At 42.7% G+C, this 21604-nt stretch overlaps 1 protein-coding gene across 3 annotated transcripts; it reads left to right on the top strand.

The window, feature by feature from the left end:
- Positions 1 to 3025: 3025 nt before the first annotated feature.
- Positions 3026 to 20730, top strand: trpc4a (transient receptor potential cation channel, subfamily C, member 4a). Of its 3 annotated transcripts, none has more exons than XM_040181997.2 (15): positions 3026 to 3503; positions 5683 to 5899; positions 6337 to 6555; positions 10577 to 10717; positions 11223 to 11399; positions 11738 to 11938; positions 16835 to 17180; positions 17309 to 17448; positions 17546 to 17746; positions 17843 to 17964; positions 18098 to 18293; positions 18380 to 18574; positions 18812 to 18853; positions 19273 to 19362; positions 19635 to 20730. In XM_040181997.2, exons 2-15 carry the CDS (start codon positions 5741 to 5743, stop codon positions 20202 to 20204), a joined length of 2799 nt encoding a protein of 932 aa, XP_040037931.2. In that variant the 5' UTR covers positions 3026 to 3503; positions 5683 to 5740; the 3' UTR covers positions 20205 to 20730. The 3 variants fall into 3 exon arrangements, with proteins under 3 accessions (XP_040037931.2, XP_040037929.2, XP_040037930.2); XM_040181995.2 differs by having other exon boundaries at positions 3028 to 3503; positions 4490 to 5899; XM_040181996.2 differs by having other exon boundaries at positions 3044 to 3503; positions 5631 to 5899.
- Positions 20731 to 21604: the final 874 nt, after the last annotated feature.

Here is a 21604-nt window from a genome sequence, read left to right as displayed (position 1 = left end):
CAAAGCTCGAATCATTTCAAATTGGTTTCTTGAACATGACAATGAGTTCACTGTACTAAAATGGCCCCCGTTGTCACCAGATCTGAACCCAATAGAGCATCTTTGGGATGTGGTGGAACGGGAGCTTCGTGCCCTGGATGTGCATCCCACAAATCTCCATAAACTGCAAGATGCTATCCTATCAATATGGGCCAACATTTCTAAAGAATGCTTTCAGCACCTTGTTGAATCAATGCCACGTAGAATTAAGGCAGTTCTGAAGGCGAAAGGGGGTCAAACACACATTAGTATGGTGTTCCTAATAATCCTTTAGGTGAGTGCATATCATGTGTCATTTTTTCATTTTCTCTAATAACATTTCAATACAACTTTGTTTGCTAAAGACTCATTGCATATCCGGCCTTTTTAAGCTGTGTTCGTTCTCTACTTCGTCTGTCACGCAGTTCATTGCAGTGTTGCCGTTGTTGTTTTGGTCCTGCCTTAGTATGTGTTTGATTACCTTTCCTCCACACCACTTGTCCTCCTCACTCAGCGGCATCACACTCTCTTTCCAATACCCCTTTTTCTACCGGGTCTTGTCATTGATTTTGTCGGATTCTTTGTAGGCGATGCTTTGTTGTCAGTGACACCTAATGGATTATCAAAAGATAACACAAATTAAGTAGCAATTGCATTTAAAACAAATAAAAGATAACAAATGCCTCATTTTAGCTCTCTGAAAATATGAACTGGGTTTTGGGGAGGCGGGGTGGCATTCATCGCCCCCTTACGTCACCGTGAAGGACAGACCGATTTGAACCACTAGCGTTTCACAGAGCATTAGAGTAATGGAGATTTAGAAACACTTACCTCAGGGATCCCACAGAGCCACAGACACAAAATATAGCACAACTCCCACAGATGCACTTGCAGAAAAAAGAGGGATTGCGAAAACCTGTGGCTTATATAATCGTGGTGTTGACTGGGGTGCTGCCTTTTCAAAAAAAACGATTCTATACCTGGCACGCTGTAACGTCATGAAAGGGTGACCGATTATTTGGCTTAGGACAGGATGAGGACGGCACTGTGTTTCCATGGAGATAAGGGAGAAACTCCGGGTTAGAGGACAAGTTTAGATTTGAAGATGCAGGATCTCACACACCTCTGTAAAAGAGAGCTGACCAACTCTTTGTTATTGAGCATTCGCAGTGCGGCCGTTTGAGGGAGTGTGTGGCAGCGACAGGAGGGAAGGAAAAGGGAGATTGTAGCCAACTGGATGTCGGTATCGAAAAGGCCGTCTGGGAACATTTCACAGACGGAGAGGTTGCCCTCGTGCTTTGCAGCTGCAGGGACTTCCTGCTGTGCCTTCTCTTAGGTCCCCTCTTACTTGGATAAGAACATCTCCTGTTAAAGCTCAATCAGCTCTGAACTACAAGGCGGCTTGCAAGCTGTTCATGAATGGGCATCTGCAAAAAAATGATTTTGGGTGTGAAAGAATTGCTGCCCTGCAATTCAGAACTGAGAGTACTGAAGCAACAAGCCCAAAAGCTAGAAAATGTGCTGCAAAAGCCAAAAAGGTAGTGACTTAAAGTCAAAACCAAAAAGCAATATCAGTGTGTTTTTACCCCTTTACGTCAGTGAAAACTGCACTGCATGTTTGATAAGTTGAATTAACCATCTTCCTGCAGCTGAATCCCCCTGCTGCAGATGATGTTCTGCTAAACGTTCCACATCAGTGCAAGAAATACTAATCATAAGGGTCCGTGCTGTACCAAACCAGCTTTAGACAAGTGAATAAATTATTGTAATTTAGGCACGGGAATCTACTGTTTTGCTTTCCCTCTCAAAGTCGAATCACATGTTGTTTTAAAATCCGCTGAAATTAATCCCCTTGTATGGGAGAAGAAATAGCTGCAGGACTGTTTTTAGAACCATTAATATGCATATATGTTCTGCAGTGTGAGGGTGATTATTTGCATGAACTCCACATACTCCTAAATCTTCTCGTCTGACAACTTGCTTGTAGGCACACGCAAGGAAAAGAACCAGCAGAAAGGTATTGATATTGTACTTTAATTGTCCATCGATTACCCTGTCTTTAATGGTAACAAGGTTACGCATTCATTTAAATCTCGTTTAATTTCTTATCTACCTGTCATGATCATTGCTGCGTTGCGTGTCTGTGAGCGATAAGATGAAGTACGTTTTTGACCCCCGAACAAAGATGTTCTTTGTTAAAATGGCATGTGATCATAATTCTAAATGAAGCAGATACTAAAAGACACAGAGAACTGCTGCACCCAAGAGAACTCTTCATGTTAGATTCAAGCCGACCCGTTACCCCGGGGCCATTTAATGAGCATATGGAGAGCATCAAAGAAACAAGCCGCACAGGGACACCAAGGCCTATATTTTATTTCTTTTTCCAAAAGTGCAAAGAAACAAGATGTTTTTTTTCCTTAAAATGACTGAATTGGTATACAATGCCATGCAATATGTTAACCAAATGCAATACTAAGTTGTCAACACAGAACAATATTGAATAAATGTTACCAAAACCAGTTCCATCTTCTGCAGAAACCTGTGACGTTTCCCTGTGACTGGAACTTCCAGTGTAAGTCCTCCCAACATAAACTCACACACACATGGACAGACATGAAGAATGAGTCTGGCCTGAGACTCCGTAAACATGCCAGCATGCAGCTTCATACACTATTAAGAAGAATTTACAGCATCAACAATGTCAGATTATGAGATGATGTAATGTAAAACATTATGCTTATTAGTAAATTTAGCTTTACTGTGTTAGCTGTCCTACGCCGTTCTTTGTTTGAACACAAAATAACATTATTCAATAGGGAACAACTGTGTTTTAATATTTGTTTAAAACGTAAATATTCCTTCTGGATATTTACGTTTTAAACGTTTCTGTAGTTCTGGATGTCATTTCTTGAAGAAGACACAGCTATCTGGGAAACCGGAATGGTGTGATGCAGGAGAGGCTGAATGTGTGGCTGGGTTGCTTGTTTAGATGATTTCCCCCCGCAGTGCCACAGCGCTCAATGCGTCTCCAAGTGCGCACGACTAGTCCGCAGCGGCGCTCCGCACGAGCGTTTATTCCTGGAAGCGCAGCTTTTCTCGCTCAATCGTCCTTTCCAACAGGTGGACAAGTCGACGGGAACGAACATCCGCTGGAATACTGCGCGAGGTGGAACCGGACGCGTCGCTGAAGCCGGTGGAATCCACCTGGGAAACTTGTGTCGGTTCCATTTCTTGAGCGGTGAGCTGAATGCGGAGTGCGCCCCCCCTCCTCCGCCCCCTCCCTCCACATAAGACCGCATGGAAGTCGTGATGAAAACGGACCGAATCCGGGTGGACAATAGGGGTACTTTCAAGGCTCCAACAATGAGATGAGAGGACGCAGACTGGACACCAAGCGACAGGCAGAAAGGCGCCACGAGGCACGAGGCGCTGACACCTCGGCGGTCCTCATGCAGATCCACGCCGCAGTCTTTACATCTGGGGTAAGCTGTCAAGTTGAGGCGATTTCCAATTTGCAAAGCTTTAGCCATGTTTGTTTTAGTCCTCAGTCCTCGCGTGGTGTCGGGATATTTTCAAAAGAAAGACCGCTCTCCTTGCGCGAAGTTTGATGCAAAAACGTCACAAAGGTTCAAATCTGCGCAAAAAAAAAAAAAAATCCGCATGTTTCGTCTATATGAAGCTTTTTTGAAGGGGCAGACTAGAAAGATATCAGATGCAACTTGTTGCCTGAAGGACCTTTTACCTGACAAGGATCCCAGCAGGCAAAAAGAAGAGTCCTCATTTTCAAAACCATTTTTAATTCATGTTTTATTTCCTGTAAGCTTTATCTCACTCACAAATAAATAAATAAATAAATAGCATGTTAAAATCTCACCGCTGCGGGTGAGCATTGCACTATTCACTGGAAGTGGCTCGTGCAGTCTGCCAATTGACCTGGTGTCGTCAGTGAATGAATGCTGGCCAATTTTAGAGTTGTTTAGCTTCTCCTGTGAGCACAGGGCAGGCTGCTGTGAATATAAGGTTATTGGATTGCTGGGAAGCTCCACCGTGCGATTCTCTTATTTCAAATCATGCAATTCCAGGAATGTGTGACTAGAGTGGAAAAAGGGCCCTTTGAATGATATCATTCAAGAGCAGCAGACAACAAACCCACTGGTGCTGCTGTTCAGTGACTTGCCTCCTGCTGAATTTCTGTCCCAATAAGTTTTCAAGTGATTCGATTTAGAATAACACAACAGCGTTATAAGCGCAGCAAAAATATGTGATACTTTAACTGATAGAGGCTCAAAGAATTTATCAAACAAACACTAAAACATCCTTTATATTGCCTATTGGAACAGTAAATCGAGAAATTACCACTAGAGAAAAAGTACAGTTTTGTATACAGTTGAATATTGAATGTATGTATTGAAAAAATATTTTTGGTTTTGCATTAATGCTTTAAATGTGATTAATATTCTTTCTACAGATGTTCGTAATCTACTGAGTACCTGTTCTTCACACAAGGAATGTTTTTTACGTTACCATCTCACCATAGATATTCAGTTCCCAGCCTGGCCAGTTCAGGGTCTTTTTTTTATTAAAAAAGAAACATTTTAACAAATGTCTATATAGCAATCTCAAACAAATGTCCAGCACCTAAGACATCTTTCTTTTCGGGATGGAGTTATTTTCTTTGAAGGAGGGAAATGGGAGGCATCTTAGGATATCCATGATTGTTCACCTTGAGTTTAAGAGGAGATGACAGGGGACAATGGAAAAAAAAGATGTTGCTTAGGAACACTTGCTGACAGTGAACTGCATAATGCTCCTTCGATATCCAGTACTTTGGTGCTTTATATTAGCTCGCATTTGAGCCCTCTTAAAGTCCTGCTCGTTCAGAAACATCAGAATTTGGCCACAATACAGTTGCTAGTTCAAAACCTTGACCTTTACGGAACATTACGTTTTACGTAACATTACGGCTGGAAATAACTTTAACCGGTTTGTCATCACCGCAAGGTTGCCAGGCAACCAGCAGAGATTCCCGCAAGTTAGGGCAAGCCAAGACATAGTGAACCTATTAACCTCTGAAAATGTTCCACTAATTTGTTGTGCAGACTAAGCATGCAAGATGAAACCTCTTGATTAGTGGACTTTACTGTGAGTTGCTAGAATTTCTCGATTTATGACTGAGCTTGGCTGAGGCCTTTTTCTTTCTAGCCATTCCTTATGTTAAGCTAAGCAAACAAAATGGTTTTGTTTTAGAAACATACTTTTACCCCTCTTTATGAATTGCATCGCCAGGTTTGTTTTTGTTCTCATAAACTAACTGAGCTGCTGGTAATCTTTTTCATTCTACAGAAACAGTTAAACAATGCTACTTTGTGAACCTCCATATTCAGTGTTTAATTATGATCTACTGTGCTAGCTACAATGCTAAAAACAAAAATTTTGCTGTCACTAGGCAACCACCAAGTCAGTTGATGCCAATCAATTAGCAAACATTACTAATTTCATGAACTCATATCCATTTCAGCTGCAAATCTTCAAGCCGGTATCTCTCCCTGTCACTAAAACCCATTCCCCTCTGCTTCTGCCCTCTTCTCATCTTCCCTTCCTCGTCTTAGTCAACACTAACAACACCTTTGATCCTGCCCCTTCGACTGTGAACTCCCCCAGCTTGGCACCGGTGGGACCAGTGTTTGCAGGGTGCCGGTGAGCTGAAGCCCGGGGGGAGATGTCACAGCTGTACTACCGACGGACTGACAGCTCCTCGTACCGGGACCGCATCCCGCTGAGGATCGTGCGGGCCGAGTCGGAGCTGTCACCTTTGGAGAAAGCCTACCTTGGAGCTGTGGAGAAGGGAGACTACGCCAGTGTCAAACAGGCTCTTGAGGTGTGTGTGTGTGTGTGTCCATGGCAGAATGGTTGATGTGATAAATACAGCCACTGAACCGTTCAAATTATGGATGGATTTTGAATTAAAGCCTTAATCTAATTGGATTGATTTAATAATACATATTAGAAGATTTATGGGTAATCTGTGCAGCCATTCCAATGTTTCCAATAACATCACAGGGCATTTATTTACCTTGGCAGGTGTCAGAGCTTTTGGAGACACAGAATATGGCCTGACACCAGCTGTTTGTTCGTCCCACAGTGCCTGTTGGTACCCGTTCTCTCTCCGAGCTGAACTCCGTAGACACGGAGTAGCTCTGTCAGATCTGAATGGCGTGAGGTGTTAACACACAACAATCTCTGTATAGTCTGCCTTCTGATCACTGATATTCTTAAGTCCCAGAGTAAATATAAAAAAAAACCTTTGTCCTTCAGGAGGCAGAAATCTATTTCAAGATCAACATCAACTGCATCGACCCACTCGGCCGCACGGCGCTCCTGATTGCCATCGAGAACGAGAACCTGGAAATCATCGAACTCCTGCTGAGCTTCAGCGTCTACGTCGGCGATGCCCTGCTGCACGCCATCCGCAAGGAAGTGGTCGGAGCTGTGGAGCTGCTGCTTATTCACAAGAAGCCAAGCGGGGGCATGCAGGTGAGGAGGGGGATGTGCGGGCTGCAAGGACTTTTGAAGTAAGAGTGCTCTATTCGTGAAGAAGGAGTGCGTCAGTGCACAGGCAGGGTCGAGGGACACTAGGAGAGAAACCAGGATTGTGGATGTATACTTTCTCTCCAAAGAAATGCATTCCATTTTTTTCAGTTGGTCACATCCTGCCAGCTTAATGTGTAATTGGTTTAATCCTTTTATCTACTAGGATATGACACCGGATAAATGCACACAACACACAACTCACACCACATGTACTGTTAATCATAGAGTGTATGAACAGTGATTAATAAAGGTACAGTACACAGGGGCCTGAATACCAAATCACTGAATTGTATGAAGTGAAGTAAAAACAATAGTATTCATTGTGTAGCTTACAAGCTGAATGCCGCTGCCTGGAGCTTTTTTAGAACTGTCTATAAAAATTGAACCAATACAGTTGTAAACATTAAAAGGCTAAAAGGCCGTATATATATATACATACATACATATATATATATGACTTGTTCTGTTTTTTGGAAATACTTTTAATCCATGTCATGACTATGTTCCCCAGGCAGAATTTTAAAACTAGACAAAAATATATTTTCATTTTATGAGGATTCAGACCAGCTTTAGAAATCAGTTACTCAGTAACGTCCGCTAGTCTTTGACAAGTGCCCTTTGACAGCTTTGATTACAATAATGTAAATACAATGCCATTCATTTCAGATTGGTACTCCTTTGCGCTGATTGCTCTCGATTGAAGAAGCATTTTCTTGTTCTTGTCCCTGCCTCACACGTCCACTGTGTACATACTGAACACACTTGATCACACAGATACAGGCGGCACAGCAGTAACGCACCATAAACCACAAAGGAACAGATGTTTTCGGCTTCATTGATCGACTGAAGTCGGGATGTTATTGCTGTTTCTGTTAGAAGCCGTGCGTTCGGGGGGAAAAGCGGGGGGGGGGGGGAAACGGGAAACAAATGGAAAAGTAAGCACATAATAGGAAGAAAAGAACAGAAGAGATAGCTCTGGCTCTTTGTGAAACGGCACGAATGGAGAGAGAAGGAGATACAGAGGCCAAAAATATCTATCCAAAACCCCTCAGCTGTGACGTCTATCAGCCACCAAATTTGGCTTAATGTCTTTGTAAGTTAGTGCTTCTTCTCATGAGCGACTGGTTATGCTTTAAGATGGGGGATTAAACCCAGCCGAATCAAATGATTGGACGGGCTCAGTGCAGCACTGAGACTGACACTGGAATTTTATTTTATTCCTTAATTCTTTTCTAAATAGATGGAAAGAAAACTTCATAAATATTACAAAAGTGTTTTGACTGATGGTAAACTTGAGGAAAGGTGTGCACTTAAAAAAAGAATGTGTTTACCAACTACATCCCAAATAATCCCATCCATCTTCACACTGCTTATCCTGCACACAGGGGGGGCTGGAGTCCATCCCAGCCACCTCCGGGCGAGAGACAGGGTTCACCCTGGACTGGTCGCCAGCCAATCGCAGGGCTACACAGAGACAAACAACCATTCGCACTCACATTCACACACCTACGGGCAATTTAGAGTCACCAATCGATCTGATCCCCAGTGCATGTCTTTGGACTGTGGGAGGAAGCCGGAGAACCCGGAGGGAACCCTCACAGACACGCAAACCCAGGGCCTTCTTGCTGTGAGGCCACAGTGCTAACCACCACGCCACAGGTCCCAAAACAGGTTAATCAACGGGGCTGATGCAAAAGAGCCACGTTACAATTAAAAGAGCAGACTCTGTGATTCGGCTCTTTTATCTCCACAGACGAATCGAGTCCGATGGCCTAAAGTTTGTTGTCAGCAAACACTGACTCAGAAATCATTACGGTGAAACGTGTTGTGTCCACCTAATTGAATAGTGGGGATGTATTTGCTCCACGTGCTCAGTTGCTCAGGCGCCTGTGCTTCTCCCCGTTGCACGAGTAGGATGTGAAAATAGGTCACACCAAGTTCCCTCCAGAGAAGCTGATTTATTATATTAAAAGGCTGTCTGGTATTACATTACATTCTACCTGTTGTCGTTGTCTTCTCTGCAAAGTATTATTAACAACATTAGTTTGTGGCTTCCTGGAATTGTGTATGTTTGTCATTCTGTTTGGCCGTTTGTAATCTCAGTATTATTAGTAACAGTAGTACTGCGGCTCATTTATTTTCCCGCGCACTGGATATCAGCGACGTAAACGGCCTCCATGCATTATCTCCTGAGCACAGACTCAGGAGGCTTCAGTCGGAGGCACAAACAGCGGAGCTAACAGTGCGTCTCCATCATATAAGCGCCCTCAGGGGGCTTCTGTGTTGTCGTTTTCCTTTTTTTTCCTCTCAGTCATCCACCGTTTGCTTGTTTTTTTAGGTTATTCTGCAACCTAAATGTGAACGTCGAAGAAGGTTACGTAAGGAAATCCCTCTCCTTCTCACACATGAATTCACAAAGAGAGTCTTCTGCAGTGTCACTCAAAAACAGGACTGCTCGGCGTCCCACTTTACTCCATCTTGGTGTGTAGAACGTTTGGGATTTTGTAGGATGACAACAGGTGAAAACCACTGGGAATGCATTTGATTAGCACATGTGTAATACGCGGACAAGTGTTTTCTCCGTTTATTATCATAACTTCTCATCTAGCATGCACTCATCCTGCTCCTTGCTCGGGCAACGGCCACGGCTGCTTGATGTAGATCATTTGATGTCCCTCCTCCTCACGCTCGGAGACCAAAGAATGCATCTCATTAGGAATACGGCAGCTCGGCAGCGACGTGGCTCCACGCTTTGTAGTAGTCTGCAGCACTGTGACGACTCCGACAGTAAACTACACAAGTGGTTAGTCTCCACATGTAAAATAACGTTTGGGTGCAGTTCCTTAACGTCTATCAAATGGAGTGGGAAAAAAATCTACTGATATTAATGGGGTCCAGGGAATGAATGTTAATGACTCAAGTCATCCTCTGATTTTCCCCCTAAAACCGCCCTGACTGTATTTTTAGTTTTTAAATGTACTGTATCTGTGAGCATGCTTATGTTACCATAAGTAAATACTTCCTGTGCTTCCACCCCACCCATTATTTGAAGAGTAAATATTAAATATCCTTATAAATCAATGTATCAATTGATTACACTGTATCCAACCCAAATTACCTATGAAGTAGATGCTATTGTAGTAAGACTCTCATTGATTTTGTCACGTGACGCTTACTTCTCAGAAACCGATATCAGCACATTGACAGTTCGCCCAGTTTATCAATGTCAATCTGAGCACTAATAAGGAAATATGAAACATGTAATATGTGTGTTAATGTGCCGTATGAGTAAACAGCTCTACAAAGTTTTGACATTAGACATTACAACTTTTTCAAGGAACGACGAGGTCATAACCTACACTTACCCCCCCCCCCCCCCCCCCTCCCCCCCTGCACCCCTTTTCCCTTTTCTCGCTGCAGAATCAGATGATAGCTCTTCAATTAAAAGAAGGAAAAAAGGTCGAGCTTACACCTCCTCCGCCCGCAGTAGCGCTTTGTCACTGAATGACATTGGAATGGCAAAGGGGTTTAGCTGGAGTGGATGATAAGAGGAATATGTGGAATGAGTTTCTTTCGGAGCATAATGATTCCCTGTGAAATGTGTGAAATACTGATGCTCTTTTATTACATATCGTCCGACACCGCAGTTGTCGGACGATATGTAGTTCACAAGGAAGGAGCTGCGAAAGCTCTCATTTTTTTGTTTTGTTTCTGCCTTTTCCATTTAACTTCTGTGTAAAGACCTTTTGAACTGTTCACTGGGAGGGAACAGGATGTTTCAGCCTCTGTATTAAACCAAACCAATGAATGTACTTCCACTGAACCTGACAGGAGGGAGAAAAGAAAATCTGCGGTCTTTTAATTAGTATTAGATCAAATAACGGCAAATTAAAATGTGCAACTTTGGAAAGCATTATTCGATATGTGTGCAGTTGAAGTTGTTATTCTCTGCTCCCACTGAAAGGTTCCTCCTATCTTATTGGACAAGCAGTTTTCTGACTTCACCCCTGACATCACTCCTGTCATTCTCGCTGCACACACCAACAACTATGAAATTATAAAACTGCTGGTGCAGAAAGGTGTGTCTATGCCGCAGCCTCATGAGGTGAGTGTATTAGTGGTTTCTTATTATTGGTGTGAAACAAATATTCATTCAATTCAGATTCAGATTCAATAGTCTTGTTTGCTAAAGGATTTCAAATCCAGTAGGGTTATTAATGTGTTTTCAAGTCAATAGATGGATTTGATTCAGATGACACATAAAAAAATAGATTTCCACTCAGCAGCATCATTTTGTATTTGGACTAATAGTATACACTACAGTATACACGCCACTAAGTGTGTATTATAATCACACCAACTTTGATATCTTCTGATTCTCTTTTCAGTTTTCAGATTATGATCAGTTGACTAGAAACAAAAGTGAAAATGCTCAATAAAATGTATACATTTGCAAATAAATATGAAATAAGGAACTCTGATTGACCTCCCTTTGATGTCCAGCATGGTTGACATAATGGATACAGCGCTGCATGCATTTTTAGGACTGCGACCTGATCTATTTCTAAATGCCGCGAGGCCTCATTAATGCGCTTTGTTTGATGCTGCAGGTGCGCTGTAACTGCGTGGAGTGTGTGTCTAGTTCAGACGTGGACAGCCTGCGGCACTCGCGTTCCCGCCTCAATATCTACAAAGCGCTGTCGAGTCCCTCGCTAATTGCGCTCTCCAGCGAGGACCCCTTCCTCACTGCGTTCAGGCTCAGCTGGGAGCTGCAGGAGCTCAGCAAGGTGAGGAAGCTTTCGTGGGATCTGATTATGTCGCATTTATTAACTTCTCTGCGCCCTCACTCGATACCATAATGTGACCTCCCAACGGTCCATTTGTTAGCTAGGCATTAATATGAATTGTTCTTGTTAAATCTCATTTTATGGAATAATAATAATGAAAAGGGTCATCTTTGAAAATTCACGTCTCCTGTAGTTTATGATCTTTGCAATGTAATTAATATAAATCCATATTATCATTATTTTTTAAAGCTCAACAGAAAAAAAACACCTAGATCCCTTCAGGACTTGATTTAGAAAATGTCTTTCTGTATTCATTATCTGGATACGCTTTTTTTAAGGTGGAGAATGAGTTCAAATCAGAGTACGAGGAGCTGTCCCAGCAGTGCAAACAGTTTGCCAAGGACCTCTTGGACCAGACAAGAAGCTCCAGAGAGCTGGAGATGATCCTCAACTACAGAGATGACATAAACCTATTGGATGAAGAGGGCCACAATGACCTGGCAAGACTCAAACTAGCTATCAAGTACTACCAAAAAGAGGTAAGCATGAAATATATTGTTTATACATACAGTACGTGCAGTACGAGCTATTCTGTTTATGTTTAAAGACTTAATTGCTGGCTGTCTGAATCGTTGGTGTGATAAATGTTTATCAGGTAGGGCCAGGAACAATTGGCATAAGAAAACAAGTTAATTAATTTTTCATTCTCATTAAGTAGATAGATGTGATATGCGTATTAACATTCTGTATCATAATATTTTCTCTGGCTATAATTTTCCCTTTGCAGATTCATGGGTTGAACAGTTGACACCCAAAAGATGTGATAATTGCTACTGATGAGTAACACAGGATCATATATCTACACACTGACTTAATGAGTTAGTTACAGCTGTAATCACTTCACAATTATTTAACTTTACTGCACCGGTTAAAAGCTTAGTGCTGTGTGTGACTATGTAGAAAAAACAAACATTTAACTCATGCATTAGCTGTTCTTCTGGGAACAGTGAGATACAATGAGGATGCAGGAAGCGCAGTTATAGTGTTGCTAAGTAATGGAATGGCTGATGCCTTCCTCAGGCTACAAGAAAGGGTTCAAATAACAGTTCAACTGAATGTGAAAGTGAAGCAAAATGATGATGGAGCCGACACAAGAGTGTTTTATAATTCATGCATCGCTTTGCTCAGACTAGACCCGATTTATGACTAGTCTCTTTCCTCCCTCATCCATCCGGTTGTTGGGCATCAGACACGTGTTGGAGAGGGAGCATGCTCAGTCTCAAAAGGACAATTGGAAGTGAGGGCAACAGGTGGAAATTATGATGGACGGTCCCCGGTCCTTTCCCCCACTTGCCGGCAGTAAATCCTTCATCCCACAAAAGTGTGAGCAATCATCTCCTCCTGCTTGCTGCTGCCACGCATCCCCTCGCGATACGGGTTCTTTAATCATTCAGAAGTGATCACAATATGCCCTTCTCCAGCGTCTATCTATAACACCCTTCGATTGCGCCGGGACTTTGATGGAGGACAGTGTCTCATGATATGGGTAACATTCCACCCAGCTGTCCTTTTTAATGATAAATGTCCCAGCTGCCTCCATTGTTTAGTCATCCAAAGCTATTGCAGCAAAACCCTTTTAATATATTCCAATATGTTTCCAAGTTAGTTTAGTCGTATTCCCAAAATCTAATTACATTTCCTTCATTCTAATATAGCAAACATACCCATTCTTTCTTTTTTTTTAAACTAAACTAAATAAATCATTGTAATATGTTGAAGACTGCTCTTATTTAGACAGATTTCTATGGATTTGGACTAACAGAGCTACTGTTTTTTTCTTTGTAGCATGTGGAGTGAAGATCCTGTAATGTAGTCTGTGTGAAACTGGATTTAATATGAATTCAACCACACAAGCAAATATTTTCTTAACAGTAGTAACAGTTGTCTTGGCAGCGCTGAAGCAAACGCTTTTGTATTTTCCTCAGTAAGTGGCTCATTAAGTCGGTGAGAAGAACGGCTCGAGGTGTGTAAAATGCGCGTATTACATATCCTATAAGATTCTGAACATAGAACTGCTACGCAAATCAGAATTTGCCACAGAAATCATTCAGAGATCTTCTGCATTTTCTGCCGCTGCTTCTGAGCATGTCAAAAAGCGTACATAAGTAAATGTACAAACACAAACTCACAGAGGTATTTAAATTGATTGCTTCTTGCCTGTGACAGATGATCCTTAAGCCACACTGGGTTTCGCACCCTGCGAGGCATCGAGGCTTACGTGGATGTTTCCGCGTTTCGCTCGGGGCATTTTGTCTGCGGCGTGTTCAAAATCCATCTCTTTCAGCGATTCTCCAGACAAACACTCAAGCTCTCAAATTTGTTCATGACGCTCAGCCTGAATGTGTTTTTCTTTTTTTTCTATTTTCTTTTTTTAGTACTGGCTGTTGGATGAGTGTTGCAGAAAGTCACGGGGAGCAAATTTAAGGCTGCAAACTGAAAGAAAACTGAAGCACTTTTAAATTCATAACCCTCTTATGTGTGTCGTGTGCGTGCGTGCATGCTGCGCTCGCTTACGTTTTTAGTATTTATTCTTCCATCTCTGTGGGGTTTTTTTTTCGGTTTTGCTTCTGCTGAGTTTAGAATCGCAATTCATAACGGTCTGAAGAGAAATCTCCACAAGCCTCCGGTCTAAAGAGCAGAGCAAACAGAGAAATCGCTTTGATGCAGCTGGAGGCCTAATCAGGTAAAATATGATCAGTAGCACAGTGAAGTGCAGATTATCCCCTCTACCTCCCCGAGGGTGTCGGCAGTGGATTGCTTTCATTTGAATTCATGTAGTTGCAAAATTGCAGGTGGGTACATTTAAGATTCACAATGCAATTAAAGGCAGACTTTAACGTTAATGATTAACAGAGGCTCATCCTGTGGTTTGACGTTGCCCCCTTGTGATACCTGGTGAAAACTGCAATATGGTATTGAATGTTTTTAAGGCCTCTAATGGAGATGACATTGCAGGATGGGGAATAAGTGTTTTGTGAGTGAAGGACCATTAACTCTCAGCACCTACTCACTGCGACAGAAACATCTTTCTAACCAGTTGAGTATTTAGAGTTCAGAGTTCAGAGTTTGAGTTCAGAGCCTTCAGATTGTTTTGTTATTAAAAATACTCAAGAAACAAGAATAATCTCCCTCATACTATTGCACGATTTTTCCCTCAGAGGATGCTGTACGAGGTGATTGTTTCTGCAGAACTCATCTGGTAAAAGAAGGCATATTCGGGGACACATTTTGAAGGCACCAGCTTTTGTGCTATGACACCCTCGTTTTTTGTAAGCTTGAGACCACTTCAGCTTGCATCAAAGGCAACAGACAGTGTGAACATCAGTGTGAGGGTTGATTCAGAAATTGTAACTTACAATGACGGACGTGAACTTCTAGCGGACAAAAAGCCGCTAGAAGTTCACGTCCGTCATTGTGAAATAACTCGGAATACATTAATGCACGGATGGATGTATTAATAAAATAACACCATGCATATAAAGATGATCAGATAGTGTGGAGGATCTCTGCATATTTGACGTTTGTATTTCAATTATCAAAGCCATGTCACAGTTTTATGCTTGTCGTTGTGTGCCTGTGAAAGCAGAAGAGTTTCAGCAGAACTTTTAGGTTGGTAATGCTGCAGGAGAACTCCACTCCACACACCAACACCACGACACAATGGGTTTATTCATCGTCCAGGAACTTTTTGACAGTTGACAGAGGAGAGAGACGTGAAACTTTATTAGTTTTGGAAATGATTTTGACAAATGAAGAAAGGGTCAAATTAGTGTGCTGTTTGAGATGTTGGACTTATTAAACCAGGAAAGGGGAATAGAAATAATTTCTATTCTTACTGAATAGAAGTAAAAAAAGTAAAAAATATAATTTTTGCTTCCTATAAAATGAAATACTGTGAACAAAAACAAAGCATCCACAGTCCATATATGGATTCCGTTATTATTATACGTACATACATTTGCTAAAACAGCATGGACACATTTCCTAGTTATGATCCTAATTAGCTTAATTTCTAACCTCATTAGCCTCGCTGTCAGTGTTTAATCTATCGTGCTGATTAAGGAAGGACATGAGGCAACTCAAGTACCTGTAACTTACTATTATCAATCAGTAATGATTTTCTGACAAGCAGGGACAGATTTCACCTGAAAAGGAACATTTTTATTTATGAATGGGCCACTCGCCTGTTTGATAAAAATATACAAATTATCTTTGGATGTTAACTATTCTGTCTATGATGGCTGCAGAATTGAAAAAAATGGCTCTTTTTATTGTATTATTTACTGGCATAATGTATTTCATTCCAAGACTCAGCCTGCACCTACGGGTCAGCTTTCGACTTTAGTTGCAACTTAGCGAGCCGTCTCGTCCATAATACGGTTCAGGCTCAAAGGAATCACATGAAAAGAGAAAATCAGCAGGGGAGATATTTTCCTATTTCCCCATCGCTCTCTGTCTCTCTCTCTCTCTTGCTCTCTCTCCTTTCTTTCTGTCTCCTCTCAAGTTTTGTGGCAACACTGATGTTGAAGTACGGAACTATGAGCAGTTCTCCAACTCTCCGGTTTCCATGGTAACAAGGCCGCAGATTTGGCAAATTGGCATCCAACGGTGCCGGTCGACACATTGACTTTGGTAACAAGGCTCGATGTGATATTTCACTCTTGTTTGTATGTGCCAATGCTGTTAAACTAATTCACGCAATATACTATGAGTTTATTTGTTTGTTTTTCATTTTGAAAAGAAATGTATTCCAAATCGATACCTGTAGATTATCACCGGATTCTGCTGAAAACCCCAGTGTGGCTGATAGGTCCCACAGAACCGGAGCAGTTTTTGATGCATTGATGTTTTGGCTTCACTCTTTATTTTTAACCTGCACGCAGTTACCAAGAGGAACACGGCAAAAGCCGAGACAACCTTTTCCTTTATTCTTTTCATTTTAGCAGTAACTTAATTCCAAACATGTTGTTAACTCAAGAGAATCATTGAGAGCGCTAATGAAGTCGCTTTAAACAAGACTGTAGTTTCTCGAAAAAAACTTTTTTGCCAACCTCTCAGCCTCTATTGGGTTCCTCTTCTGTCAAGAAAGTCTCTGCTAGATTTCCTTTTAAAATCATGTGTGTCGAGGATTACTCTTTCCATTTTTACACCCCCAACACTTCCCACTCCTACGTTTGTGTGCGCTGAACTGGAACTTGCCGCGGTTGCTATTCCTGGCACATGGTCACCAGGGCATTATGTCCTGTGTTAAACCACTTCATAGCTTCAGGCTGAGGATGCTCGTCTACCTGCCTGAATTATCCCTTAGATTAGTGTATGACAGCTTGTTTTTTATCTCATAGATGAAACAGAAACTCTCCCCCCTTCTCTTTAAGTTTGTAGCTCAGCCAAACTGCCAGCAGCTTTTGGCGTCCCGATGGTATGACGAGTTCCCCGGCTGGAGGCGGCGCCACTGGGCTGGGAAGTTCTTCACGTGTGTCTTCATCGGCCTCCTCTATCCCGTGTTCGCCCTCTGCTACCTCATCGCTCCGAAGAGTCGCCACGGCCTCTTCATCCGCAAGCCCTTCATCAAGTTCCTCTGCCACACGTCATCCTACCTGACCTTTCTGTTCCTGCTGCTCCTCGCCTCCCAGCACATTGTCACCACGGAGCAGGACCGGCAGGACAGACAGGGCCCCGCACCCACCACTGTGGAGTGGATGATCCTGCCCTGGGTGCTGGGTGAGTAAAATGAGTGACGCCGCATCGATCCTATTGAGTAGCGATCCACAGTATTTTCCTCTACTGAGCTTGACATGTTTTTGAGGGGACGGTTAGTTACTGAACAGGTGCAATCTCTGCATTGCCAGGATTCATCTGGGCAGAGATCAAACAAATGTGGGACGGTGGTTTCCAAGACTACGTCCACGACTGGTGGAACCTGATGGACTTTGTCATGAACTCTCTGTACCTGGCCACCATCTCTCTAAAGATTGTAGCCTACACGAAGGTGACCCACTACCTATGAATAGATGTAAAGCAGACCGGTGCAGTGTAACTATATTGGGTTCTCACTCCATGCGTCTCCATCCACTCTCCTCTCACAGTACAGTGGTAGCAGACCGAGGAACCAGTGGGAGATGTGGCACCCAACACTCGTGGCTGAGGCCGTGTTTGCCATAGCAAACATTTTCAGTTCTCTGCGCCTCATCTCGCTGTTCACAGCCAACTCTCACCTGGGGCCTCTGCAGATCTCTTTGGGGAGAATGCTGCTGGACATCCTGAAGTTCCTCTTTATCTACTGTCTGGTAAACACGCAAATGTTTGTGCACAGACAGGAATATGGGCATGCATACAGAAGGTCATTGAAGTCACTTGGCACACACTCTTCTCTCTTTCTCCAGGTCCTACTTGCCTTTGCCAATGGGCTGAACCAGCTGTATTTTTACTACGAGACCAAAGCTTCAGATGAGAGGGGGAAATGCAAAGGCATCCGCTGTGTGGAGCAGAACAACGCTTTCTCCACGTGAGCTCACATATCCCAAACTTGCTTGGATGCGAAACTTGAGATGTTTTATGTTGTGAAACTGAGTGAAAACAAAAGAGAAACTGATGTTTTTGCAGACTGTAACAGAAAGATGACCCTATTTCCCTCGCAGGTTATTTGAGACCCTGCAGTCTCTCTTCTGGTCAATCTTCGGTCTGATCAGCCTGTATGTGACCAACGTGGACGCTGACCATCAGTTCACTGAGTTCGTCGGCGCCACCATGTTCGGCACATACAACATCATCTCACTGGTGGTGCTCCTGAACATGCTCATAGCCATGATGAACAACTCCTACCAGCACATTGCCGTGAGAACCGATGAAACACGCTGCGGAGTGAGTGGTGTAGATCAGGTCCGTGTAGCGCTTTTCACATGGCCTGATCTTGGTTTTAGGATCATGCTGACATCGAGTGGAAGTTTGCCAGGACAAAGCTGTGGATGAGTTACTTCGAAGAGGGGGCCACTCTGCCACCCCCGTTCAACATCATCCCCAGTCCCAAGTCTTTCTGGTACCTTATTTGCTGGATCAAGAGACAAGTGTGCAAGAGGACCAGAGCCAAGCGCCCTGGAACCTTGGGGAGTCTTGGAGTAAGTTCGGTGTCAAATACTGGAACACATTTAAGATTTTTTGCTTGTGTATCAATACTTGTTATCAGTTAAAAGTAGAATCCATAAATCCAATTGTATAGCACAAGTTATTTCTTATTCTGCAACACTCAGGATGTGATACTCCGTTGTGTGATACCATGGATAAAAAAATAAATATGCCCTTTCTCTGATCTCACTTTCTTTCATGAACCTGTCTGGCATCGGATTTCTGTGCAGAGGCGTGCAGCAGAAAACCTGAGGATGAACCATCAGTATCAGGTAAACGTAGTCTTTTTAAAAGCAGGCTTGAAAATGATTACTGTCCTTTGCTAGTGTGTGCTTTTGTGTGTGTGCTTTTGCATGTGTGTGTGTGAGAGGGTTCTGCTCTTTGACACCGTTCTACACTTTCCATTTCCATCTTTCAATAGAATGCTTTTCTCGCACAGTAGGCCTAGCGATTACACCCAGTGGGATGTTAATCACCATACTCGGTGGAATATTTCATATTCCCCACTTATCTGCAGGCGGTTATTCAAGCATTTTTGTATGAGATGCAGCTTGAAATACTTTTTTCCTTTCATGCATATATATTTGCCATCCTTCTCCTGACTGACTGGCTGTGAGCTCAATGTCGAAACAACGTTTTTATTCAGAATTGGAGGATGTTTTTGTCTTGGCTTTTTGTTTCCCGGATGAAGGAGGTGCTGAGGAACTTGGTGAAACGTTATGTGGCCGCCATGATCAGAGATGCTAAGACAGAGGAAGGCCTGACTGAAGAGAACTTCAAGGTGAGCACACAGATAATGAGCATCTACATTCTGTATATATTAACATCACACTTCCCTATTGGACACATTCATCATGTGGACACAGTCAACACAAATTCATTTTAAAGTTGCCGTGTAACTGCAGGCTGGCTAAATAGTCCATTGTGCGCTAACAATCAATACTATACGGAGTTCCCTGAAAATACCAACATGCGGAGTTTATATAGTCAAATGAAAGAAAGCATTAATCGATTGAGTTGAGGGTTAGCTCACTTTTGGCTTTGCTCTCACAGGAGCTGAAACAGGATATCTCCAGTTTTCGTTATGAGGTGATGGGCTTGGTGAAGACGGGGAAGCCTGCTCTGCAGGGGGTGATGGCCAGCGGGAGCTCAGTGGACCCCAACTCCTTGCTCAAGGTTTCTCCCTCCCCCCAGCGCAGCCAGGTGAAGAGCAAACTCAACCGTTTCAAGATCATCGCGTCCCTCCTCAAGCAGAGCGGGAACTCCCCCAAAGATGCCGCCGACTCGGGTTTATTCCAGAAACGCCACTGTAGTGGGAACGAAACCACATTGGGCGCAGGAGGAGGTTCTAGAGACATGTGCTGTTTGCCAGAGGAGGCAGGGGAGTCCTGTGGCTCGGACGCACAGACTCAACCAGAAGGTAAGGATGAGGAAGGACTCCCGCACGCAGAGAGGAAAGAGGAAGCTGTGACGAATGAGGCCCCGAAGGAAAACATCGATGTTTCGGAGACTTACGATGAAGGTGGAAAAAAAGAAACAGAGGAAAAGGAAAAGGAGAGTTTGCCCTGCAGTGACTCAATCGCTGGTGGATGTTTGTCAACGTCGTCCGGAGAAGAAGCATAAGCTAGGATGGTACGCAGCTAAACCTGAAGGCCAAGTGATGCTGGACTGAAGAAAGGAGGGATAGAGACAATTCATGCGAGTTTCAAGGAAGGCAAAGACTTTTAACTTTTCCAACTGTTGATCAGATGTGCTCTTCGGAGACTATTTTGGTGTAAGTGTTTTAAATGCAGTTAAAAAAGAAGTGGAGATGCAGCCACGGTAAACTGAGGTCAACGTGATCATAGCAAGGATTTAGATTTTCGGACAAAATCTATTTTATTCCCACTCTATAAAGAAATAATTTCTAAGCTCTGATCATGCAACACAATCCTGTCAATGTTTTTCTATGCAAAACTTGGGATTGTGATTCTCATCATTCTGAAGAGGACAGAGGCACGTTTAACAGTGATGTTCAGGACAAGTATTCTCATACATAAAGTTGAATGTTACTGATGAAGATTAATGGGGGATACACACGTTTAAAATAACATGTTATTGATGTTTTTATTCACTCCCACAGAAAATAAACTTGCTATTTTGTGAGAAACGTTAAATTAAATTATTATTAATTATTAAATATATTTTTTTGGAGGGTGTGGGAGGGGGTTCTATTGTTGCTGAGTCGTTTCTGTTATTAAGATTTTACTTTTGCAGACAATAATTTAATTTAGGTATTCACAGTTTGAACTCAGAAACCACTCACTCCGTCAAAAAGTCACGCATGAAAAGAAAACGACCCCGTGACTGGACTTTTTTAACACATTTTTCCCCAACTGATCTTTTGGCTGCTTTCTTTCACTTTTTTTTTTTGTTCATCAATGAGTTCAATCTGCTAACAATTGACGAGGAACATGAATAAGAGATGAAGTATTGAACAGTCGGTGAAACTGCTCCATGTGGGATCAAGCTGTGCAGAAACGCCCTCGGGTTCGCGATTGATCTGCCAACTTGAACCAGACTGTCATTGATGCTGCAACACATCATTGAAAAGGAAGTACACAAGCACGCTCAGACTCACAATGCAAATGCAATACAAAACGGATCAGTTCTGTAACTCCCGATAGTCTTTAAATATGAATACACAAGGTTCACAGTTTCAATTACATCTATCCAAATGAACAACACACATACATGCAAAAATGAACATGCATTAACTTGTAAACTTGATGTAAACTTTAGTTTTTGGTGTTGTTACATATGTTAATGACATTTTTAAAATATCTGTAATCCAATTTACAGATGACTCACACATGGCTGCACTGACAAGTCATCTCCACTAAGGGGGGATATCATCACAGATATCATCACAGCCCTTCTCAGGGCTTCTTCTGTGCCAATATCGCTTTGCAGGATTTTAGATCAAACGAACCACCTAAAACCTGGAGTGAACTGTGGAAAAGTTCTTTGGGAAGCCACAGTGC

Source organism: Gasterosteus aculeatus, chromosome 7 (assembly GCF_964276395.1).
Source record: "Gasterosteus aculeatus chromosome 7, fGasAcu3.hap1.1, whole genome shotgun sequence".
Lineage (NCBI taxonomy): Eukaryota > Metazoa > Chordata > Actinopteri > Perciformes > Gasterosteidae > Gasterosteus > Gasterosteus aculeatus.
Note: the sequence above shows the minus strand (reverse complement) of the source record. Positions and strands in the feature narration are given on the sequence as shown.

What these genes read in the sequence shown, in the direction of transcription:
- trpc4a (XM_040181997.2), top strand. Translation starts at nt 5,741, where the DNA reads ATGTCACAGCTGTACTACCGACGGACTGACAGCTCCTCGTACCGGGAC. An exon ending in CTATGCCGCAGCCTCATGAG is followed by an intron (nt 10,718 to 11,222) that starts GTGAGTGTATTA and finishes TTGATGCTGCAG; the next exon opens with GTGCGCTGTAACTGCGTGGA. An exon ending in GGATGAACCATCAGTATCAG is followed by an intron (nt 18,854 to 19,272) that starts GTAAACGTAGTC and finishes TCCCGGATGAAG; the next exon opens with GAGGTGCTGAGGAACTTGGT.